General features: G+C 51.0%; 1 protein-coding gene across 16 annotated transcripts in view; it reads left to right on the top strand.

Moving 5' to 3' along the window:
- The window catches only part of SPTAN1 (spectrin alpha, non-erythrocytic 1), a 59,516-nt gene that overhangs the window by 31,217 nt on the left and 3,476 nt on the right, over nt 1–24,823 (top strand). For 8 of the 16 annotated variants that reach the window (XM_043916703.1, XM_043916697.1, XM_043916698.1 and 5 more), the window contains 28 exons: nt 285–483; nt 1,873–1,977; nt 2,410–2,433; nt 2,974–3,009; nt 5,107–5,154; nt 5,884–5,975; nt 6,289–6,433; nt 6,531–6,712; nt 7,238–7,337; nt 7,463–7,660; nt 7,763–7,909; nt 9,301–9,404; nt 9,510–9,672; nt 10,055–10,069; nt 11,700–11,831; nt 12,086–12,223; nt 13,221–13,325; nt 14,894–15,102; nt 16,374–16,494; nt 16,681–16,802; nt 17,141–17,273; nt 18,898–18,996; nt 20,602–20,761; nt 21,351–21,427; nt 22,023–22,232; nt 22,579–22,875; nt 23,397–23,509; nt 23,836–23,853. In XM_043916703.1, coding sequence (XP_043772638.1) covers nt 285–483; nt 1,873–1,977; nt 2,410–2,433; nt 2,974–3,009; nt 5,107–5,154; nt 5,884–5,975; nt 6,289–6,433; nt 6,531–6,712; nt 7,238–7,337; nt 7,463–7,660; nt 7,763–7,909; nt 9,301–9,404; nt 9,510–9,672; nt 10,055–10,069; nt 11,700–11,831; nt 12,086–12,223; nt 13,221–13,325; nt 14,894–15,102; nt 16,374–16,494; nt 16,681–16,802; nt 17,141–17,273; nt 18,898–18,996; nt 20,602–20,761; nt 21,351–21,427; nt 22,023–22,232; nt 22,579–22,875; nt 23,397–23,509; nt 23,836–23,853 — 3,492 coding nt within the window. The remainder of the gene's footprint in view (nt 1–284; nt 484–1,872; nt 1,978–2,409; nt 2,434–2,973; nt 3,010–5,106; nt 5,155–5,883; nt 5,976–6,288; nt 6,434–6,530; nt 6,713–7,237; nt 7,338–7,462; nt 7,661–7,762; nt 7,910–9,300; nt 9,405–9,509; nt 9,673–10,054; nt 10,070–11,699; nt 11,832–12,085; nt 12,224–13,220; nt 13,326–14,893; nt 15,103–16,373; nt 16,495–16,680; nt 16,803–17,140; nt 17,274–18,897; nt 18,997–20,601; nt 20,762–21,350; nt 21,428–22,022; nt 22,233–22,578; nt 22,876–23,396; nt 23,510–23,835; nt 23,854–24,823) is intronic. The other 8 variants (XM_043916704.1, XM_043916699.1, XM_043916702.1 and 5 more) reach the window with 3 other exon arrangements.

Below are 24,823 nucleotides of genomic sequence, written 5' to 3'. Positions count from 1 at the left end.
TTGGTTTTGGTCATTTGTGGTTGTGGTGTTGTCAGGGTACACGCGGCCCCGAGGCTGCCCCCGCCACCCCATTGTGAACAGTGCAGTGTGTGCTTGTCCCGGAGGCTGTCCATGGGTCCTCGGGGCCTGCGTCTTCACCTGCTGTCTGATACTCTGCCACCACGGCATCATCCTTATCAGCACACAGCCTTGGACCACCTCTCGGAGACACTGGTGGTCTGCCTCCATAGGAAGCTAACCCGCCTCCCCTCCCTCCCTCTTGTCACCCTCTTGAATTACTTCAGGTACCATTCTCTGCTGGAACTGGGAGAGAAGCGTAAAGGCATGTTGGAGAAGAGCTGTAAGAAGTTCATGTTGTTCCGTGAAGCGAATGAGCTACAGCAGTGGATCAATGAGAAAGAAGCGGCCCTGACAAGTGAGGAGGTCGGTGCGGACTTGGAGCAGGTTGAAGTGCTGCAGAAGAAGTTTGACGACTTCCAGAAGGTATGGGAAGTCTTGCAACTGAGCGGAAAATTGTTCAAAGATTTGGATCTCTTGACATTTGACTGTGGATTTCTGGAATGAAAATTACAGAGATTATATTCCTCTGTCTCTGTAGCCATTTTAAAACAAGTTTAATCATAACTTTTCTTGCACCACTTTAGTTCTGAGAAGACATCAATACGTGCAGTTTTCTCTACGTGTTGTTTTCAGAACTTTCCTAATCTATCATACAAAAATGTGTAAAAGTAGTTTTTCTAATTAGGGTTAAATTCACATAACATTGGGCTTCTCTAGTGGCTCAGTTGGTAAAGAATGTGCCTGCAGCACAGGAGACCCAGGTTCAGTCCCTGGGTCGGGAAGATCCCCTGGAGAAGGGAGTGACTACCCACTCCAGTGTTCTTTCTTGGAGAATCCTATGGGTAGAGGAGCCTGGCGGGCTACAGTCCATGGTATCGCAAAGAGGCGGACATGACTGAGCGACTTTCACATAACATACAGTTAACTATTTTAAAGGGTATAGTTCAAAACATTTGGTTCATTTACAGTGTTCTATTACCGTCACTTCTGTTTCCAAAACATTATCATTTTGAAGGGAGACTACAGACCCATGAAGCAGCCTCTCTTTATCCCCCTCCCCGCCTCCACACCAGCACCTGGCAAACACCAAGCTGCTTTTTGTCTTTGCATGTATGTGTCCTGGACATTTCATATAAATGGAATCAAGTGTTACGTTACTTCGTGACTAAGGGCTTCACAGAGGGTTTTGAAAGTCCTGTCATTATAGATGGATCAGTGATCTTTTAGTGTTTATTGGCTAATGCTCCGTGGTGTGTATATATATACCACATCTTGTGTATCCATTCCTCCAGTTTAAAAATACTCTTGTGGGACTTCCCTGGCCAGCCAGTGGTTAAGACTGTGCTTCCAGTGCAGGGGGTACGGGTTTGATCCCTGATCAGCAACATCCCAGATGCCTGCATACTGTGGCCAAGAAGCATGTATATATTCTTATGACCAATTCAGTTGGATGGGGGAGTGCCTCGCTCCTGTAGTGGCAAACTTTAAAATTTCATCACATTTTTAACATGCGTCCTCTCCCCCACAAAGGAAGGTTTTAAAAAAATTCTCCAATCAGAATAGTTTTTCATTAGCTACAGTTAGTTTAGTAAGTAAGAGACAGGCTGTTTCCAATGCCATGTGGTTTTCTTAACTTCCTCAATAGCAGCAAGCAGGATTTTCTGATTTAGGTCACTGTAAAGGAGTAGAAAAATTCCTTATGGGATACCTGTCGGAGAGAAATTTATGGATTCAGGCCATAGTTCATGAGTATCTGTGGTCCTCCTTTGGATTGCTGTTGTGAGTTCTAGACATTGTCTTTGTTCTTTGAAGGATCTCAAGGCCAATGAGTCACGGCTGAAGGACATTAACAAGGTGGCTGAAGACCTGGAGTCGGAAGGTCTGATGGCGGAGGAGGTGCAGGCCGTGCAGCAGCAGGTGGGCGTCTGGCTCCTGCGTGGAGCCTGCTTAGGAGCAGCTTGGCTCCCCCGCAGCCTGTGTTGTAGCCCAGCTCGCGTGCCCCATAGTGCACAGTGTGGCCAGCGTGCAGGTTCTCCATGTGACCTGCACTATCTTGTTTACCTTCGATTGGAGGGAAAAACAGGTTTCCTTCTTAGGTCCCTTAAATATCATGGCAGTTGTTGAATCTTTCTTTAGGCCTTAACTGGTAATAAATTAATGTAGTTCCTTAAATAAATGAAAGGTTCTGTGTAGAAACACTTGGTCACCCTGTAGACTTTAATAGTTCCTCTGGCCAGTCACCTTGCCTGTCTCTCTGTAATCTCTCCCACGCCTCCAGTTTGACTTGACAGTGGTAGGTGTTACTGATGTTTCCTCTAATAACGTGATTGTTTTATTTTCTGCTTGTAGGAGGTGTATGGCGCGATGCCCAGGGTAAGTGTCAGTTGCCCCATCTATAACTTGAACTTGAGGATTAACTTTTGGGAAGAGTATACAGTCAAGAGTCCCGTAAAGATTTCTGTTCTTGAACCTCAAGAGATGCGTTTTATGTGTAAAAGCCTGTGCAAAAGAAATAAGTTGATTTCTGTTTGCCATTCTCCAAAAACCGAAAACTTTTTCTCTGTCCGGTTTCTTAGAACTTTTCCCCCAGCAGTTACTTAGGTTTATTTATCCCTTTGCAAAGAATCCTCTGAGAATGATAAAAAGAGAAGCTGGAGATTTTATTAAACTTCCTCATTCTCTCCATTTCTCCTACTGCATTTTTAAAAAAGGCTTTTTCACTCCCGTTTGATTGCTTCATTTCACTCGGCCAGTCCCGCAGTTTGCTGCCAGCCAGTGATATGTTCTGACTCGCAGTGGGGAACACTGTTCTGATTCCTCTGAACCTCCCATCGTTCAGAGGAAAAGCTGATGCAGCTTTGTTTTGTGCTCAGTTTCTTGGCTCCCTAAACTCGTCCCTTTTTCTTTGAATAGGATGAATCTGATTCTAAGACAGCCTCCCCATGGAAGGTAAGTTTCTTTGCAAATATGTTAATACTAAAGGTTTTCCAGTTCCAGAAACGCTTTGTGTCCTTTTCTAGTGTGCCTGTTTCTTAGTAGTTAGGCTTCTCTGACTGAGCCTGTGGTCATTTCTGACCTTGTGTGGCCTGGTGTCTTTCTGACCCTGGTGTTAACATTCTTTGAATCGGTCATGTCTTGAAATGTGATGCTTAATAACACAGAAGCAGCATGTCTTCCTGCAGATGCTCAGCACAAGTTCAGGTAGGGGTCGAGCTTGTCACACACCGTCTCTGCCAGAGTGTACAGTTGGCCATCCATGTTTGGATTCAACCAACCAGCAATTGAAAATGCTGTCATTCGATCCATGGTTGGTTGAATCCAAGGATTCAGAACCTGAGCATACAGGGTGCCAGCTCTGAGGGACTTGAGCATCCATGGATTTTAGTACCTCGGCGGGGGGGGGGGGGGGGGGGGTCCTGGGACCCTTCCTCCTTAAGTACCAAGGATATGAGGATGACTGCACTTTGCAGAGGTCACACTGCATAGTGAGGCATGGTCCCACCAGTAGGACTGCAGCCCAAAAGGAAATGACATGAAGATTAAAAGGGGAGGAGACTTTCTTCTCAACATCCACCTGACTGCTCTTTCCGGGTGCCTAAGAAAGGCTTGATGGAAAGTCCATGTCCTGAGGAGAGATGTTTACAAGCTGCAGTAGACATTGTTCCACAGAGACTGGGATGGTGCTTAGCCAAGGTGGACATAACTCTGACCAGCAGGACCAGGGAGCTTTCTCATGTGTAGTGCTAATAGCCATGATTATGGAACTAGCTGCTCAATGCCAATTGGAGTGTCTTTCCTCCTGACTTAGCTCTTCAGGAGTATGTCCCTTAAGTTATAGATAAGCTGGAAAAAGCAGGTTTCTTCATGAAGTCATACCTTCCTAAAATATAAAGAAAGCATGAAAACCTAAAAACAACCTCTCACACCAGTCCCTAGTTTGGTACTTGCCAGCCCTATCACCTGGCTTGTCGTGGGGATCTAGGTTGAAAGGGATTTGTTTCTTTGGCCTTCTTATCTCTCCAGGCTCTGACCATTCTGCTTATTAAATAGACTGCAAATTGCTTGGAAAGATGCATGTTTCGTTTTATTCCGCTTTTTCCTTTTTTCTCTGTCTTAATTTCCTTACATAACAAAATTTAATCATTGGTGTCATGAATGGGCAGCATCCTTAGCTATGTGACATCTGGCAGAGTTTGCCAGAATTTTTCTGGTAACATATTTTTTCAGAAATACATGTCAGATGAGTTGGTAAACACCAGTACTTCCTGATTCTGAAAAGAATGAGAAACAATGGGTGTCTGCTTTCTGACCCCTGTACACACCCACACTGGTTGAAAACATCATCTGGGTGTGTCCCTGGAACATTTGAGGAGCCCGACTTCCCTGCATACACACTCGGCTCCTTTTTGTTATGTACTTGAGGATTACAGGCCTCACATGCCTGCCAAGTAGGGTTTCTTTCTGCTTAAACCAGGTAGGCTCTGAGAGCCCAAGGGCACGATTTTTAAAAGTGACATTGATGAGAGGAAGCTAATTCATCAGTGTCTTTTCTTTCTCATCCAGTAAGGTGGTTGTTTCCCTTAGTTCAAGGGGCCACTGTTAGAAGGAGCAATGATCCAGTAACCATAAATAGAAATGAAATTATTGGTGCACTTGAGTGTTTAAATAGTCTCAGCTGCCAGCATTTCTTACATTGAGTGTGTTTTCTGGACTCTTTTCCTGTAGTAGGAATAAGAAAAAGACACCAGTCAATAGTCTTTGAGCCTCTCTTTTCTGTCCGGTCAGCTGTTTTAATTGTGATTTCCACTGTTCTTTCACTCTTCTGTAAAATTAATCATGGAGTTGGATGTGATTGTGCACTTGGGTTTTGGCCTGACTTTTTCCTTGTTGGTACTTTCTTGCTGCTTTGTTCAGAAATTTGACAGTATTCTTTTACAATCATTTGGTGGACAATTGGGCCCTAATTAATGGCACTTGCATCTCAGATTTCTCTTGTAATCAGCAGACACGTGATTAGTTTGCTCTTCTGCTTCCCTCCCCACATAGTCTGCTCGCCTGATGGTTCACACCGTGGCCACCTTTAATTCCATCAAGGTAAGACACCAGAGCAGCTTCCCTGGTCTTCCCTGGTCTCCTTCCCCATGTCCTGCTCCCGTCTTCAGCAAGGCTCTTGTCCTCACGAGTTGTGTGAGCTGTAGCAGTTGTCACTCTCCTGGCTCCAAGGGTGTCCTGGTCATTGTTACTCTCTGTGCATCAGGAGCTGTGATCCACTCACCCAGTCCTGCCAGTGCCTCCAGGAGGGCTGGGAACTGCGGGGAGCGTGTTATCCAGAACACAGTGAAGGCCTTTCCTGACTCCTTTTTGGGCCCCAGGCCGGTTTGTCTTCTGAGGACAGGGTCCTGCAGCCACGCTGTGCTCAGGCCGCTTCCCTCCCCCCACCACTGGTGGTGCCACCAAGATCAGTCTGGGGCGGCAGACATGGGGCTCTGTCCGCTTGGCAGTTGTTCTAAAGCTGATGCTGTGAGGCAGGCACCAGGCTAGGCGCTGAGATGAGGACAGATCAGCCTCCTCTCTCCTGCTGCTTCCACGGCCATTCTAAGCCGGGTGCTGGCGGAGTGTTTGCACCGTGGGGTCTGGCGAACTGGGGCCAGATCTGATTTTCTGGACTCTGGCTCTCTTGTGTGCTCACTGATTGAACTGGGAAGGTTGGAACCAGGAAGTCCTCGGTGCCCCAGGCTTTCTTTTCTTATGAAGCCACCAGGCCTCTGGTTCTGCCCTTTTCCTGGAGTCAGGTGTGGGCTGACGCCTCATGTCCTCCGGCAGGAGCTCAATGAGCGCTGGCGGTCCCTGCAGCAGCTGGCTGAGGAGCGGAGCCAACTCCTGGGCAGCGCCCATGAAGTGCAGAGGTTCCACAGGTGAGGGGTGGCTCCATGGGCAGGAGTGGTCCTGCAGCAGTGGGGGGTGGGGGGCAGGCTCCACAGGTGAGGGGCAGCCCGGGCTGGCAGGAGAAGGAGCCGGTGACTATCAGGTTCGCCTCGACGGGATCTTGTCAGTGCTGGTGCTCTGGCACTTGATGGATGCTCAGTCAGGACTGCTGAGCGGGTGGACATGTGCTCCATGCCATTTAGAGCGCAGTTGGTGGGCCCCTAACACGTGCCAGTGAAACACACCGGGGTCAAGGCAGCCAAACTCTGCATTCATGAATGTGAACGTGCGTCTTACCTACAGAGATGCTGACGAAACCAAAGAGTGGATCGAAGAGAAGAACCAAGCTCTAAACACAGACAACTATGGCCATGACCTGGCCAGTGTCCAGGCCCTGCAGCGCAAGCACGAGGGCTTCGAGAGAGACCTTGCGGCCCTTGGCGACAAGGTGAGAGGCGGCAGACAGACGCAGAGCCAGCTTCCCTCGATTCTGCTGGAGGCGCCACGCTCCCCCCTTCCCCATCTCTCACCTCTTTCTTCCCCAGGTGAACTCGCTCGGGGAGACAGCCGAGCGTCTGATCCAGTCCCACCCCGAGTCCGCAGAGGACCTGCAGGAGAAGTGCACCGAGCTGAACCAGGCATGGAGCAGCCTTGGCAAGCGTGCCGACCAGCGCAAGGCCAAGCTGGGGGACTCCCACGACCTGCAGCGCTTCCTCAGCGACTTCCGGTAAGAAGCAAGCTCGGGCCAGAGGCCTTTCTAACTCGATGAAACGCACGCGTAGGCTGAACACGTCTCAGGTTTGATCCTGGGAATTCCTTGGTGGTCCAGTGGTTAGGACCTGGGCTTTCACTGGTGAGGGCCCAGGTTCAATTCCTGGTCAGGGAACTGAGATCCTGGAAGCTGCACAATGTGGCCAGGAAAGAAAAAAGGTTTCATCCTAAAGAAAGGCATTTGTATTTGAAGCTGTAGGAGACTACCAAAGCTACTGTCTATGTTAGCTCCTGTTACTTTGTAGAGTGAAAGATCTTATATACCTGTTTGTTATTTCTCTGAGGAATTCTTGATTTTTTTGTTATTAATTCAGTAAGACAAGAGGCTTCGAAGTACTTTACTCAGAGCTCTAGTCCCATTCAATAGATTAATCCCAAATAACTTTCTGAGGCAAGACTTAGGGAGTCCTCTCTTTTCCTGGGCAGAAGGCCCGCTTGCCAGGGAATGTAACAGCCATTCCTCTGTGGCTCTGGTTTCCAGGGACCTCATGTCTTGGATCAATGGCATCCGAGGTCTGGTGTCCTCAGACGAGCTAGCCAAGGATGTCACCGGAGCTGAGGCCCTGCTGGAGCGACACCAGGTAGGTTGGCCTGCTGAGCAACGAATACGTGGTGACCCTGCCAGGCCAGGAGGACTTCAGTGGTTGACATGAGAGTGGGCTGCTCATCCTGCCAGTTACCTTAATCCCTCCCCTCCTCTTGGCAGGAACACCGCACAGAAATTGATGCCAGAGCTGGCACTTTCCAGGCATTTGAGCAGTTTGGGCAGCAGCTGTTGGCTCATGGGCACTACGCCAGCCCCGAGATCAAAGAAAAGCTCGATGTTCTAGACCAGGAGCGCGCAGACCTGGAGAAGGCCTGGGTCCAGCGCAGGATGATGCTGGATCAGTGCCTTGAATTGCAGGTACCTACGCTGAATGGTAGCTTCCTGTTTGCCACAGGGTCTCAGGCCGGGTGTTTGTGCCAGAGGCTCCTTGACTCCTCACCTCCCTCTCCCCTTCTTTAGCTGTTCCATCGGGACTGCGAGCAGGCCGAGAACTGGATGGCTGCCCGGGAGGCCTTCCTGAACACAGAAGACAAAGGGGACTCGCTAGACAGCGTGGAGGCTCTGATCAAAAAACATGAGGACTTTGACAAAGCAATTAACGTTCAGGTAGGGGCTTCCCCAGTGGCTCGGCGGTAAAGAATCCACCTGCTGTGCAGGAGACTGGTTTGACCCCTGGGTCGGGAAGATCCTTCAGAGGAGGAAATGGCAACCCACTGCAGTATTCTTGTCTGGAAAATCCCACTGACAGAGGGGTCTGGTGGGCTACAGTCCATGGGATTGTAAAGAGTCAGATATGACTGAGCAACTAACAAGAGCAACAAGGCCTTTGTACCTTAGATCCTAAATCTGGGTTTTCCCAGATTGATGTCTTCTCCCTCTGTTGGCATATTCTCCTTTCCCGCTGTCAGTGATTAGAATAAAAGATAGTTTCTGTTTGCTTAACTCAGCTGGAGAGCTTTGGCAATTTCCTTGGATTAGAATACTTGGTAGTGGGAATCCCTGGTGGCACAATGGATAGGAATCTGCCTGTGAATGCAGAGGATGCGGGTTCACTCCCTGGTCTGGAAGATTCTTCATGCTATGGAGCAGCTAAGCCCACGAGTTGGAATTACTGAGCTTATGGCCTATGTGCCACAGTTGCTGAAGCCCGAGCGCCTAGAGTCTTGTGCTCACAACAAGAGAAGTGACTGCAGTGAGAAGCCCACACACAACTAGAGACAACCCACATGCAGCAGCAAAGACCCAGCACAGCCAGAAGAGACACGTGAATAAAGTACCTGGTGTCGACCACACAGGAAGCAGTGTCGTCCGCACTGGGTCCAGTACACACCTGTGAGGTTTAGGAAAAGGGGCATACGTAAATAGTCTTTTTAAACTTTATATATAAATTCTGGCATTTTAAAGATTTTGATAACAGATGCCACAGGGGAAAATTTTTTATAGTGAAAGGGAAGAAAAACAAATTTATGGATAGGTAAGTGCATATATGAACATGAACCAGAAAGTTTCAAAAGTCTTTGGCTTATAAACCATTTTGTTGAAACTCTGACGATCTTTTTCTGTGAAGCCTAGATTTTTTTGGCCACTCCTTGAGTCATGTAGGATCTTAGTTCCCCTACCAGGGGTTGAACCTGTGCCCTTTGCATTGGAAGCATAGAGTCTTAACCACAAGACCACCTGGGAATTAAGTCTCTGTGAAGCCCAGTTTCCCTTCTCCAGTGGACTACGTTTCATATGTGATGAAGCCTAGTTTCATTTGTGATGTCTGCTGGTGTTCAAACCTCGGCCCCACTCCAGCGTGACCTGGCACCTTCTTAAGTTAAACTCTACTCTAATAATGATTGAAATCAAGCTTTCCTCTGGCTTTTTACACTCCTGCTTCTAAAGTGTCGGTGTATTCTGATCCCGTCACCAGCTAGCCACCCAAAATAACCGTTCTCTTCTCGGACCTGTAGTCATCTTGCCTGCCCTGACCTCACGATTCTCTTTGCCGACAGGAGGAGAAGATTGCTGCCCTGCAGTCCTTTGCTGATCAGCTCATCGCTGGCGGCCACTACGCCAAAGGCGACATCTCCAGCCGGCGCAATGAGGTTCTGGACAGGTGGGTGGTCGGTGCAGCTGACGGGTCCTGGCGCACTTGTACGAGAGCCCTGGCCTGACTATCTCCGTGGGGTGCTCACCTTTGCTCTCGGTTCCACCTTCTCAGGTGGCGCCGTCTAAAAGCTCAGATGATTGAGAAGAGGTCAAAGCTGGGAGAATCGCAGACCCTCCAGCAGTTCAGTCGGGATGTGGACGAGATTGAAGCTTGGATCAGTGAAAAATTACAGACCGCAAGTGATGAGTCATACAAGGACCCCACCAACATCCAGGTGAGCTGAACCCATGAGCTATGTGTCTCTGAGATAGCCTGTGCTCCTGAGTAGCTCTTGCTTAAAAAAAGACATCTTTAGAAGGGAGAGTTATCTCTAGGTACCTCCTCGTACCCACAGTGATGCCAAGAAAAAGTGTTTTAGTAAGTGAACCGGTGGGAAGACCTCCCCTAAATGATGAGAGCCAGTTAAGAAGCTGCTTCCGTCACTTGACGCTGCTGAGGCTGTGCCTGCGTTAGAGCCTGTAGAAAAGACCCCCTTACAACCGCTGTTCCCAAATGCTGACCTTCCCAGGGGAAGTATGACAGTTTCTGTTGAATAGGTGATATTACATATTCACATCAGTGTACTGAACTCTTGTTATTTTAATCTGTTTTTGTAGCTTTCCAAGCTGCTGGTAAGTTTCATGTTTTCTTAAAAAGTTTTAGTTAAATGAGCTCCAGTGTCTGTGCTCTTGTGTATAGATTCTCATAATCATGGTCACAGTCTGCTGGTGTCTTCCTCATCCGTGCTTTTCGTTTCTAATCATCCATCACACTCCATCCAAGTGTCCCTGCGGGATGTGACTTTCTCTGTTGTAATTAGCCTGAGCCCTTCCCTTTCTCCTCCCTCCCTACTCCTGGCTCATAACATAGGCAGGTTCTGTACAGTGTTTGATTTGGGGGGCAGTAGTGAACTGCTTTCTTTCCAAAGATGCACTGTTTTTAAACGAAATTACTTTTTTCTGTGTGAGTTTGGGCTCTTCTTACTGTGGACTCAGGGCTCTTGGTGGATGGGGGCAGGGCCAACTGGGAGAGTTTCGTTGCCCACGTGACCTTTTGTTCAGAAGTGCTGGTCACTGGAGAGGGACAGTGAGAGGTCCACAGAGTAGCAGGTGAGAACACTTCCAAGTCTACGAGAAGGCTGGGATGAGAGGTTAAGATCAAAGCGGACATTACCGAAGGGGCAGTGGAAGACTTCATAGTCAAATTGTAGCTTAGAAGTGGCTTAAATGGATGGGAATTGAGCCAGAGAGCAATCAGGAAAAGAGAGGACCTGGGCTGTTGTCAGGGTGTGTGGGCATCTGAGACCCTTTTTGTTCTGTAGTTGGGCTCAAGCCTCAAGAGTATGTGGCCAGGACACTTTATGTTGGCACTGTGTTTCACCAGCCACATGCCTCCATCTTATGACAGTTGCTGCCCCTGAAATGAAACATTTGATGCAGAATCCTTCCCCAGTTGTACTGCTTTTCCCTTTTAGTTTTTTTGCCCCCGATAACATCCTCACCCAACACCCTGCATTTCTCACCCAGAGCTGTCCCACAGCTGCGTCCTCTCGCTTGTCTCCTGTGGTGCCCCCACAGCTTGTATCTCCGCAGGGTTTTAAGTTCCCCGTCAGGCCCCTGCCCTCAGATGCCCATCATTCTCCCAGCTGTCTCTTCTAGCAAAATGAAGTTCTTACCCACAGTCAAGCCTGGATTTTGACAAATCCGGTAGTTTTGAATGACGACCACTGCTGAAGGAGAAGCTGGGAAAGCCCAGTTCTGTGGCAGCTGCAGGCTTCTCTGTGGATGGTGGGGCAGGCTCACCCTCGTATGCCTGGTGTCATGGGGACTGCCACCCTAGGTGATGAGAGGCCAGATGTGTTATTCCTTAGGGCTTCTGTCCTCTAAGGAGGAAGCCATGCATACTAATTGTGGACAGGTAGATTCAGAACTACAATTGGCCATTGCCACTTCCTGCAGAAGTGTTAGAAGTGTCTGCTTGTAGAATTTCACTCCGATTCAGGAGTTGACTCAGTTCACCTGCTCCTGAGCTGGTACCTTTCCTTTCTCTGGGCTCAGACCATCTCTGAACTGCCACCAGACTGACTCCAGAAGCATTTCTCACAGATTCTGTGACTGCCTTCTAGAAAAGTGTTGACGCCTGCCCCTAGTTCTCTAAGTTCGCTACCACTCCCTTCTGAGAACCCCTTATCCCTGAAGACACTGCCTCGCAGGACCTGGTTTTGAAAGGTGGTGGGGGGGGGGGTGTGTTTGGTGTTTTCAGAGCAAGCATCAGAAGCACCAGGCCTTCGAAGCAGAACTGCACGCCAATGCGGACCGGATCCGCGGGGTTATCGACATGGGCAACTCCCTCATTGATCGCGGGGCCTGCGCAGGCAGCGAGGATGCCGTCAAGGTACAGTCCCCAGCTCCCCTCCTCCTGGCTTGGAAGGAAGAGGTGCTGGACCTCACTGTCAGCATTAGAGTCCACTTGATGGTAACTCTGAAACGCAATCTTAGGAAAATATCCCGGTTTCTGTCTGTGCTGCTGATGGGTGCTGGCGAGAGCGGCGCCTGTGAGTCTCTTCATCAACCTCACTGAGGAGGGCTTCGCAAGAGGGCGCTGGCTGTGGGGCTGCCTGTCTTTGACGACTAGCTTCTCTCGCCTAGGCCCGGCTGGCCGCTTTAGCTGACCAATGGCAGTTCCTGGTTCAGAAGTCGGCTGAGAAGAGCCAGAAGCTGAAAGAAGCCAACAAGCAGCAGAACTTCAACACTGGCATCAAGGACTTCGACTTCTGGCTCTCTGAGGTGATACCAAGCTCTCTTCCACCAGGGGGTTCCGAGGTGATGCTGGGGCTCCCTTCCCCCAGGGGGTTCTGAGGTGATGCTGGGGCTCCCTTCCCCCAGGGGGTTCTGAGGTGATGCTGGGGCTCCCTTCCCCCAGGGGGTTCTGAGGTGACGCTGCAGCACCCTTCCTCTCGGGGGATTCTGAAGTGATGCTGGGACTCCCTTCCCCCAGGGGGTTCCATGAACAGGCAGGGCTCTCCCCGACGTCCCCTTTAACAGGAACCTTCCTCGTCAGGTGTGAGCTGTGTGCTCTGGGGGGTTTCTAAGCAGAGGGAGGGAATGTGTAGAGAAGAGAGAGCTTATCTATGTGGGATGTGGATCATTTATCTCCACAAAGAATGCGAATAGGAGGAGGAGGTAGGGTCTGTGTGCAGGCCACTCTCCCAAGCCTGTGCCCAGGTGGAAACAGGACAGTGAAGAGCCAAGAAGCTGGAGTTAGTCATACAGCCTCTGTAGACAGTGTAGAGAGTATAGAAAATCTAAAAAGAAAATTTTAGAAAAATTTAGAGACTGTTCTATATATATCTGGTCCACACTTATTTCCATGAGTTTTTGTTTAGCTGTGGCTCTGTGTGTATTTGAGTCCATGAGTAATTTATCATTGGTATATATTGGTAGTGTTATTTCAAGTCATGAAAAACTCTTCTTGAAAGTTTGAACAACTGCCTCAGACCATCGCAGAGTGAGGGCGTAATTAAACCATTCCCGTGCCATTCTCATGCTCGTGGGCGCACTGATGCTTTCTGCCCAAGGGAGGTTTCCCCTAGGAAAGGGGGGCTGCTCTGTGCTTCACCACCATGCCACAGTGAAGGTAGCTGGAGTGTTTACACTCACGGGCCCTTGAGTCTGTGCCTGACAGACAGGGAGGGCATGGACAGTGGGGCTGGTCACACGAAGTCAGAACGTATCGTGTGGACAGATGTTTGCAGCCAACAGTAATCTCCTCTTTCACTCCCAGGTGGAAGCCCTGCTGGCCTCTGAGGATTATGGCAAAGACCTGGCTTCTGTGAACAACTTGCTAAAAAAACATCAACTGCTGGAGGCAGATATCTCTGCCCATGAGGTGAGCAGAGTGGCACCCAGGCAAGGGTCTGGGGCATTATACATGCCAAAGTGAAAGATTATGCATGAGAAATGTTACTTGTATTAACTTGTGAGGGTTTATTTTAACCAGAGTAATACATTCTTCTCAGTTATCTTACTTTGCTACAATTCATAGACCTTATTCAGATTTCACCAGTTTTTGTATGCATTCAGTTTTGTTTCTGTGAGTATATGCACATAGCTCCACACAGTTATATTATGTGTGTGGATCTGCATCACTACCACCAAAATCAAAATACAGACCTTGTTCTGTGAGCACAAAGGAGCTTCCTTATAACCTTTATAGTTGTACCAGTACCCTGTCCTAACTCCTGGCAACCACTTATCTGTTCTTCATCTCTGTAGTTCGTCATTTAGAGAGTGTCATATAAATAAAAACATACAGTAGGTAATGTGCTGAGGTTTTTTTGACTTAAACATCTTTTTTTTTTTTTAAACATCTTTTTAAAGGTAACAGTTCATTTAATTTTTAATGGCAAATGTTGACATGTAAAATCTATATAAACTCTGCTGTGTGGAGAAGGAAATGGCAACCCACCCCAGTATTCTTGCCTGGGAAAGTCCATGGACAGAGGAGCCTGGCGGGCTGAAGTCCATGGGATTACATGACTGAGCATGTGTGCACGAGGCGGGAGGGAGATGGGTTGGTAGCAATAAAGTGGTAGAACTAAAAAAAAACCAAAACCTCTCCTATGGGCTGTCAGTGGTAGTTTAGAGTATAAAATGGCTCTCGAGACTCAGGGATGAACACTGCTATCCTTCCCCAAATGCACCAGGTCCTTTAGACTCAGTCTCAAGGGAAAAAAGGTCTTCAGGCATCTGAAAGTTATCAGGCTCCTGGAGGTGGATGCCAATTGTCCAGAATTCCTAATTTTCTCATGAAAGTTTGAATTTTATCATTAGCAACAAATTCAGTTTTCGTTGAAGTGATAGGTTCAACTTTATTCATGCACGATAAAGTATTTGTCACTCCCAAAGTTAAGAATGAAGATAGTTTATTGGCCATTCTTCCAAGTGAAAATGATAGTCTGTGAAAGAAGTGGCCAGTTCAGCTCGGAACGTGCTTCTCCTCTGGACAGTCATGGACTTCAGCACCCACGGAAGTACTTTGTGTGGGTTCCCCATTTTATCAGATAGGATATGAAAATGACACGTACTCAACGATGGATATGTAATAAAATTAACAACTTGGCTTCTTTTTTAAGGCTGTGCTTAAGTGAAACAGTGATTTTTGCTGAAAAGTGGTGGCAGCGAAGAATCAGATTTCTGCTCATAATTTGCCACTCTCTTGAGCAGTGGCACCCCCACTGTGGGTTTTGCACCATCAGTGCAAATGTTCACACAGTAAAAGAGAAGAAAAAGGCAGATGTTTTCGTATTGTTATGAAAATAGTTTTGATCTCTTAGAGCCCCAGGGGTCCACATCCCTAAACCAGCCCCTCAGTGAAGAAGTTCTGAGTTCTGATTCACAAGCAGATACTCGCAGGAGACCCAGATTTCCGATCCTCTGTCATGTTCCTGGCCCCAGGATCGCCTGAAGGACCTGAACAGCCAGGCGGACAGCCTGATGACCAGCAGCGCCTTCGACACCTCCCAAGTGAAGGACAAGCGGGACACCATCAATGGCCGTTTCCAGAAGATCAAGAGCATGGCTGCCTCACGGCGAGCCAGGCTGAATGAGTCCCACCGCCTGCATCAATTCTTCCGGGACATGGACGATGAGGAGTCCTGGATCAAGTACGTGCTCCCACTCGGCGTCCCCAGAACCTTAGGAACCCTGGGGTTCATTCTCTCCTGGACCCTGGTGGCAAGGCGGAAATGGGTCAGATTCTGGGTCCAGCTCGTGCCAGCCTTGCCACACACCTGTGGTGGGATGTCTCTGCTTCCCCTCCTGGTGTCTGGTGATGGTGACCAACACAGACTCCACGGGGTAGTGTGTGTGATGGCACCCAGGGCTTGTCTAGACCCCGCCCTGAGGTGACTGGTAATGTTAGTGAGTTCCACCTGGGGAAGATGGTCTGTTTCCCTGGGGAAGACTGCTGCTTGGGGGAAGGGAAATTTGCTGTGGTTTGTTTTTATTATCCTGCCCCCAGAATTCTAGTGTACCTTTTCCAGTGATACAGCATGTAAACAGACCATTTTTAAGGACAGATTGTGATTGTTGATTGTCAGTCGCTTTGTCATGTCCAACTCTTTGTGACCTCCATGGACTGCAGCATGCCAGGCTTCCCTGTCCTTCACCATCTCCTGGAGTTTGCTCAAACTCATGGCCATTGAGTCGGTGATGGCTTCCAACCATCTCCTCCTCTGCCACCCGATTCTCTTTTTGCCGAGATCCTCTCAATTCCTCATTTCCTTAAAAAGCTATTTATGGGACTTCCCTGGTGGTCCAGCAGTTAAGACTTGGCTCTTCCACTGCAGAGGGTACAGTTTTCATCCCTGGTCCAGGATCGAAGATCCCACATGCATCCCACACGCCACACAATGAGGCCAAAATTTTTTTAAAAAGACTTGTTTAAAAAAAGCTGTTTAGGGACTTCCCTGCTGGCCCAGTGGTTAAGACTCTGAGCTCCCAATGCAGGGGGCCCAGGTTCAATCCCTGGTCAGGGAACTAGATCCCACATGCTGCAACTAAGACCTGGTGCAGCCAAATAAATGAATAAATATTTAAAAAAAAAAAAAAGCTGTTTATAGTAGCATCTTTACACGGTACCACCTGTGGCAGGTGTATGTTTGACAAGGTGGGATTGATAGGGCGTCCGCAGTGGCTCCTCCTGTTCTCCCGAGCAACCTTTGCAGAGCTGCGCACAGTGGGTGCTCCTCGAGACGTACATGGACTCTGTGCATTGGGAAGCGGAGGCTTTGTTCCTTAGAAGACTGGCACAGACTTTTCTGAAGGGGTGGGTAGGCACAGGAAGGAGATTGTGGGGTCCTTGAACATCACAGCTCTGTGACCACGCATCTCCAGTTGAAGACATGAAGGCTGACTGCCTATCTATGTTGTCCAGGGAGAAGAAGCTGCTGGTGAGTTCGGAGGACTACGGCCGCGACCTGACGGGCGTCCAGAACCTAAGGAAGAAGCACAAACGGCTGGAGGCAGAGCTGGCTGCCCACGAGCCGGCCATTCAGGTGAGGGGACCCCTCCTGGCTGAACGGGCCTGGACAAGCTCGTCTCACTGAGGTCTCTGCAGTGTTTACAGCCCCTCATCCCAGAGAGCGGTGGGGAAAGTCTGAATTGGATTTTGAGGCCCTTTCTTGGAAGCATGTAGAAGCAGGCGGTGATCACTGTTGAGTCTAATTGCTCTTGCCCGTCAGGGTGTCCTGGACACTGGAAAGAAGCTGTCCGATGACAACACCATCGGGAAGGAGGAGATTCAGCAGCGCCTGGCACAGTTCGTGGAGCACTGGAAGGAGCTGAAGCAGCTGGCGGCCGCCCGGTGAGTGGGGTGGGGGCGCAGCGGGTGGGGCTTGCTCAGGGCTCTGGGCCCTCTAGCCCCTTGGGACCTCTTCCTGGGGGTGCACGTGCCACAGTCACCTTGCTTCAGAACCATCTCTGACAGCTCCAGGCTGAGATGGTCCCATTACGTGTGGTCCCAAGCTGGACCCTGTATGTGGTTCCAGAACTTCCTGTTTCATCAGCACTAGCTGCTTCATGTTAGGAGGAGGAGGGCTTGAATGAACCATTTACAATCCACACTCAGCACTCATGTTTTTAAGCATCCAAGTTAGAGGAGCTTATGGCTAATTTTTTTTTTTAACTATTCCCTGTGATTAGGGGCCAGCGACTAGAAGAATCCTTGGAATATCAGCAGTTTGTAGCCAACGTGGAGGAGGAGGAAGCCTGGATCAATGAGAAGATGACCCTGGTGGCCAGTGAAGATTACGGAGACACTCTTGCTGCCATCCAGGTCAGAGACGGGGCTGCTGCCTGCTGACCACCCTTCCCTTGCCAGCTTGCTCAGTGGCCATGCTCGTACCGGGAGAGCATTCAGGGCTGGCAGGCAAGGTCACCTTAGCAACTTTCAAGTCCTTAGGAGCCCATATCAGAGATGCTTGCCTTTCTGTAGACAGAATTGGGGTGACTCTATTAGCCTCGATTCATGGGGTTCTTTGAACCCCGTTGTCAGCCCAGCAGTATCACTGGTATCATCACCACAGGTTAACAGGACCTCATTCGCATCCTGTGACTGCCTTAACAAATACCACAAGCTAGGTGGCTTTAAAAACTACAGAAGCTTGTTTTGTCTTAGTTTGGGGAGCCAGAGGTCTGGGATCAAGGTGTCGACAGGGCATTGCTGTTCCACTTCGTTGCTTCTTCCAGCTCTGGTAGCTTGGCTTGTAGCAGCGGAGCCCCACCTCTGTCCTCCTCTCCCAGGGCTGGTGGTCTTCCTTCTGTGTTTTCCACGGCATTCTCTCTGGGTGTGTCCATGTCTGGATTCCCCTCTTCTCATACATGTGGGACACCAGTCATACTGGATTAGGGTCACCCTGACACCCACGTCCTAACTCAGTCACATCTGCAGAGACCTCGTTACCAAAATTCCTAGGTGCTAGGTTAGGACTCAGTATCTCCGGGGCAGACATTTCAACCCATAACATACCTCCTCAGTACATTGGTTAGCTATTGCTGTGTAACAACACTAAAGAGAACAGTTTCTTTCCCATGAATCTGAAATTGATGGGCATTTTCTCAGCTGCTCTCACTGGGACCACTCACACAGCTGCACTGAGGCAGGGGGTCACTGGACTGAGAAGTCCATGGTGACGTCATTCACGTGGCTCTGACTGGGACGTCTCAGTGCCCTCCACCTGGCCTCTCAGTGTCCAAGATTAGATCAGCTTCTCTAGGCAGCATTAATGGAAGCCAAGGCAAGGCTGCAGGGGCTTTAAGGCCTGGCCTGTCCCACAGGCTTTCCTCTTCAAAAGGAGGAGTGGCACTTTGTAGTTGAGTGTTCCTACATACATGCCCCCAGTTGTGGAAGCAGAATGTGCATTCCCGATTGTCAGAGCAGCCCCTGAGCCATGCTCCTGCCAGCGGGAATCGTCCCAGATGGTCGGGGGTGCAGGCAGAAGGTAGAGGCAGGCAGTGGTTTCCTGTCCTCTGCATTGCTGAGTTCCCTGAAAGCCAACACAAGGGGCACTGTTTCCAGTGCTTCAGCTGTGGGGAGGAAAAGACGAGACTTTGAAGGTCCCCGGGAGACATGCTTGGGTTAAATCTTAGGGCAGGCATCACTGTTCAGTTGGCGCTTCTCTCAAGGTTCCTCCACGTCCATTCTGTGGTCTCCAGGGAACAAAAGGCCTGTGCAGGGTGACTGGCAAGAGCTTCACCTCCTCAGAAAGGCCTTCCCTAGCCCACCCACCTCTAGTTACGCTTTACACTTTTATGATTTCCAGTTTATTCTGTATCCGTTGTCGTCTTTGCCCTAGCTGGACTGGGGTCCCTGTGAGGGCACCCCCAGTCCTGCTCCTCTGTAGTCCTGCCCACCACCTATGCCAGGCTCTCAGGAGTTGGCTTGACTGCTTCCACTGCAGGGCTTACTGAAGAAACACGAAGCCTTCGAGACGGACTTCACTGTCCACAAGGACCGGGTGAATGACGTCTGCACTAATGGACAAGACCTGGTTAAGAAGGTGAGCCTGGCCCACTCGGGTACGAGCCTCTTTTCCCAATAGCAGCTCCATCCCTGTATTCATATCCCTCCTTCTTTTTTTGTTAATATTTATTTATTTGGCTTCGTGGGGTTTCGGTGGCGGCATGCAGGCTCTAAGTTGCAGCATATGGGATCTAATCCCCTGACCAGGGGGTCCCCTGCATTGGGAGCTTGGAGTCTTAGCCACTGGACCACCAGGGAAATCCCCCCCTCTTCTTGAAGTCAGCAAGTAAAGCTACTCTACAGCACTTAAATTTTTCTGCCTTAATTAGGCAAAGCAGCAGCCCTGCTGGTCCTTCTGGGACACAGGCGTTGCCATGGGGCTGCTCCTCTAGTTTCTTCTCCAGGAATTCAGCTCTTTATAGAGGTGGTAGAGTACACAAGTGGTCACCCCTAAAGCCCCCACCAGAGATGACCCCAGCTGACACCTCCGTGTCTGACCCACCCACCCCCAGACTCTCTCCTCGTGCAGAGCCACCCACGAAGTTAAATGGGACCTGTTGGATTGGTGTACATCAAGGGTAAAACCCGGCTGCTCTCTAGGACGTTATACAAACGTTGTATCTGTTAAAACACAAGGTTGATTGCATTCAAACAGCCTTTAAGGGAGAAAGTGAAAAATAAGGGAGACATCTTGGTATTTTCTCAGCATCAGTGAAGTGAGGTCACGCCCAGGTTGAAATCCAGACTAAACACAGTACCCTCGTCTGTCATGAGCTCCACAAGACAAATGACTTCTATCAACTCTGATTTCCTGCCACAAACACTTAATGAGTGAATAAGATTCCTCATCATAGAATTTGCTCTGGTGATCAGACTAGAGGTTTGCTTCTGGTGTTTGCTCCACAGGTGGTAACGACATAGTTAAAACCCATGTTTGCTGAGGAGCTTTACTTCTCGCCCTCATGGGCAAATAACCTGATGGAGGCTAATTTCAGATACAGACCAGTGTCCACAAAGACGAGGCACGTATAGGACTCGCCACACTCGTGTGCCCCACACCAGCATTCTCTGTCCTTTCAACCTGTGAGATGACGCTTTCCAGTGTTCTTCAGTTTCCTGGCAAAGAGCCTGGTGCCCTGTTCCCAACAACAGTCTTCATATGCTCCCTGAGTTTCTTTTTAAATCTTATGCTGACTTAACAGTTTGTGTTTTCACATACAGTTTTAAACAAGACTGAATCAAAGTGATTGGAGCTTAATACTTTTTAATATCCACAGTGTGAAAACATTGTTCTGAAACATTGTTTTTTATGGCATACACATAGTAGCCATTAAGTCATAATTATTTTGGCTTCTTCTCATTTTTTGCTATCAAAAATAATACAAGTGAGTACCTCTTTATGATCGAACATTTTATCACATTCCACATTATTACTCGCAGGAGTGGCATTGCCAGTGCTCATCTCTGTAAGACTCTTGCTCTGTGTTGTTCTCAGAAAAGCCTCTGCGCATCCTCGGGGTTGGGGGCAGAGGGGGCGTGGCCCGTCTCAACAGCTGCAAGCCTGCCGGGCGGGGTGCGGGGTGCAGATCAGGTAACCACGGCAGGGGCAGGGCTGACGGCAGCTGCCTTCTCTGTGTCCTAGAACAATCACCACGAAGAGAACATCTCGTCAAAGATGAAGGGTTTGAACGGGAAAGTGTCAGACTTGGAGAAGGCTGCCTCCCAGAGGAAGGCAAAGCTCGACGAGAACTCTGCCTTCCTCCAGTTCAACTGGAAGGCCGACGTGGTGGAGTCCTGGATCGGTACGCGTGGCCTCGGCGCCGCCCAAGTCTCATTCTCTCCTGGGCAGACGGTTTTCTTCTGTGGAGAAGAAACCAATGGGATGTGGGCATACCAGAGACCCTCTCCACTGGGCAGACCACTAACAGCAGGAAACAGGGTCCTGAGGCAGAGAGCCGGGCCTCAGTGATGCCCCAGGCCAGTGTGGGGGCTAACAAAACCAAGGTCCTGGGCGTTACATCACAAGGGCCACACCAGCAGGACCAGCCTGCGTCAGCACTGTCCCCTGAGCTACACGGGCCAGGGTGTGTGGTCCCGGCCCCCGGCAAGGGGACCTGCGCTGATTTCAGGACCCACGTGACCCTGGTAGTTGCTGTAGCATAAGTAGCAACTGAACCACATCCGGCGCGGGCTGGAGGAGGGGCCTCTTCATCAGGGGCGTAGAGGAGGGGCCTGGATGCAGGTGCGTCTAGAGACTGCTCTCAGTAGGACTGGGATTTAAATGTAAGCAAGGTGATAGGTGCCTCGCTGTGCTTGTCTTTTGGTTTGTTGTTTTTCATTTATTTATTAAATTGAGATGGGGTGGTTGATTACTCTTGCTTGGTTTTCCAGGTGAAAAGGAGAACAGCTTGAAGACAGATGACTATGGTCGAGATCTGTCTTCTGTCCAAACTCTCCTCACCAAACAGGTCAGTCACAGCTGTTTGACTGATGATTGGATTTTACTCACATAGTATTCCCTGGTGGGTGAATGATGGTCAGCATGTTTCTTTGACTGTGTTATGTTAGGCCCTGGGCATGATTGGTGAAAGAGAGACAGGCCTGGTCCTCAGGACGCTCTCAGATGAGGCCTCTGAGCTGCAGCCTATTGGGTGCTAACAGGGCTGAGCACTGCAGGGTGCCGGCCTCACCCAAGAGGTGTCTGCCTAGGTTTCCAGCAGGCAAGGGTTGATGGGAGCATCTCCCCAGAGGAGACGGCATCTAAGCTAGATTACAGAGGGTGAATTGGAAGTGGTCAAGGGAGAGCCAGGTGGGCATTCTTGGCAGAGTTAGTGGGGCGAGTCCGCCTTGTGCATCAGCCCCACACTGCAAGCGGGGATGAGGAGGAGCTGCCACAGGACCTGTGGTCTGAGGAGATGCAGAAAAGTGGCCAGGTATGACCCAGTGTCAGGGGAAGTTGGGGACTTGAGGCTGCCATCCCAGCTGGGGCACTGGACAGAGCGCAGTCTCATCTCTCTTATTTCTATGCGGTCCCTGCACCTGCCTTCTCGCCCCTCCTTCCAGGAAACCTTTGATGCTGGCCTGCAAGCCTTCCAGCAGGAGGGCATCGCCAACATCACTGCCCTCAAAGATCAGCTGCTGGCCGCCAAGCACATTCAGTCCAAGGCCATCGAGGCCCGCCACGCCGCCCTCATGAAGAGGTGGAGCCAGCTCCTGGCCAACTCGGCCACCCGGAAGAAGAAGCTGCTGGAGGCACAGAGTCACTTCCGCAAGGTAAGCGTGGCCCCAGCCAGCTCTGCACATGTGGACGGCAAACCCACTCTCCTCGGGGGCGTGGGATCAAGATAAACCAGCCCTTGTCTTCTGAGGCTGCTGCTCTGGAAGCACCTGGGACGCTGAGCTTGCACGTGCCAGAAAGGGGAGCACAGGAGAAAGATGGAGGGACCCGCAGCAGTGGGAGAAGGGGGGCAGAGTGCGAGCGAGCAAGCCCAATGCCCTGGGAACGAACCCCACCTTTCTGGGCCCCATACCGCCACCTGCCCATTTGCCCACCGAGGATGGCCCCTGTGGCCCTGTACGGTGCCCGCAACTGTGCTCACTTGGTCACCTCTGCCTTCAGGTGGAGGATCTCTTCCTGACCTTTGCCAAAAAGGCTTCAGCTTTCAATAGCTGGTTTGAAAACGCAGAGGAGGACTTAACAGACCCCGTGCGTTGCAACTCCCTGGAAGAGATCAAGGCCTTGAGAGAGGCCCACGACGCCTTCCGCTCCTCGCTGAGCTCGGCCCAGGCTGACTTCAACCAGCTGGCCGAGCTGGACCGCCAGATCAAGAGCTTCCGCGTGGCTTCCAACCCCTACACCTGGTTCACCATGGAGGCCCTGGAGGAGACCTGGAGGAACCTACAGAAGATCATCAAGGTGCTTCGCCTCAGGAGGGCTGGCCCTGGCAGGGAAGCCCTTCCTTGGTGAAGAGTGAGGAGTCAGGGACGGAGGGCAGTTTCTCTTATCACAAGTCACTGTGTGTGGGTCCCCTCGCCCCACCCCGAGTCTGAAGTCTTGGGGGATGTGAGCTGCCAAATGCCTCCCAGACACCTTCTATGCCCTCTATGGGCTGAGATTAATAGTTGGTCCTCTTTGGCCCCCCAAGGGCATAGATCTTGTGTCCAACTTCAGAAAACTACTTCCTGTTCCTATCAGATGCTAAGACAGGCTGGCAATTGTGGAGCCTGGGGCCTGTCTGTGAAGGGGCAGGGTGGCATGCCTCTGCCTCCTTGTTGTTCAGTCGCTCAGTCGTGTCCGACTCTTTGCGACCCCATGGACTGCAGCACACCTGGCCTCCCTGTCCTTCACCGTCTCCTGGAGTTTGCTCAAACTCCTGTCCATTGAGTTGATGATGCCGTCCAACCATCTCATCCTCTGCCTGCCTCCTTGGTCCTCAGGAAAGGGAGCTGGAGCTGCAGAAGGAGCAGCGGCGGCAGGAGGAGAACGACAAGCTGCGCCAGGAGTTCGCACAGCATGCCAACGCCTTCCACCAGTGGATCCAGGAGACCAGGTGTGGCCCCGCCACCGGGAGCGCAATCCTAGGGTCCGGGTGCCCAGGCCCGGGGTCAGGAGCTCAGCCTGGCCTGGCTGGAGCCGGAGGGGTGGGCAGAGTGAGGAGCGTTCTCCAGGAAACTTTCCATGAGACGAGTCGCTGGTCCTGGATGGGGGGACTGAGTGTGGCTGCCCCACACGGTGTCGGTGACAGAGGTAGAGTTGAGTCGATGCGGTACTGATGATCTCGGTTTTGTCTCTCTCTCGTGTCTGCCTCTGCCCCTCGCGATCGCTGCTGTCCGGACACCGCCCTGTCTTGTGGCTGCTTGGATCCCGCCTCCACAGAACGTATCTCCTCGATGGGTTAATATTGACTTCCTATTTCTGCGGGCTCGTGGTGTGGTGGTGTCTCATGTGCTTTTCCCTCTGCCCTTCGTCCCGTCGTGGCCTGGCTTGCAGAGGATCCTGGGATGGGTCTTCCCGTCCCGGGCAGGCTGCACGTTCCCCTGCCCTGCCCCCCAACCCCCCCCCCCCGGCACCCCCACCCCCCACCCCTGATGGCCTGCAGCCCGGGAAGGGGAGCCACTCCCACATTCCTGTTCAGGTTCCAAGGGTTCCCTTAGGGAGAGAGACCAGGCCAGAGGCCAGGGCTGGGAGCGTCCCCATGCTCGTTCAGCTGTGGGTATTACCCTGGACTTCTTTTCTGCCCCATGTGTCTGATGGGACTGTATTTAGTCCCGCAGAGGTCAGGGGCACGAGACAGGACGACAGTGCTGAGGGGCCTCGGGCTGGCATGCTAAGTCCTCCTGTGCACTGACCCGAGGGCTGAGGCTCTCTCTCACCTTCACAGGAAGTGTGAGGGCCCAGGGTTTCTGAGTGATAGCGGAGAGGGCTTGGGAGGAGCTCTGAGAGGCGTAGGGCCATCCTGCCCGGTCCTGGTGGGCCTCCTCTCCAGGCCGGGGCCTCTGCCCGGATCAGGCACATTTGCATTCTCTCCCAGGACCACAGTGGCCTAGACTAGCACTCCCAAGGCCCGGCAGGCAGGTCCATCAGGCGTTCTAGGAAGCAGCGGGAGAAGGTGCCCACTGATGAGCACCAGCTGAAGGCAGAGTGGGGGGATTTAGGGACCAGGTTCAGCGGGAGCTCGTATGCCGCCCTGGTGTCCACGCTCCCCGCCCAGTGCCCTTGGCTGTGTCTGCTGGTTTTGGTCTTTGTGTCCATGGGGTGCCATGTTCCCCTTACCATGTGGCTCCTCCCAGCCCTGCCCCGTCTCGCTCGGTCCCCTCGTGACCCGTCCCCCTTCAAGGCCGCTTGCCCTCCCAGGCCGACCGTC

This window comes from Cervus elaphus, chromosome 11 (assembly GCF_910594005.1).
Source record: "Cervus elaphus chromosome 11, mCerEla1.1, whole genome shotgun sequence".
In the NCBI taxonomy this organism is placed as follows: domain Eukaryota; kingdom Metazoa; phylum Chordata; class Mammalia; order Artiodactyla; family Cervidae; genus Cervus; species Cervus elaphus.
This window is presented reverse-complemented; position numbering and strand designations above follow the sequence as displayed.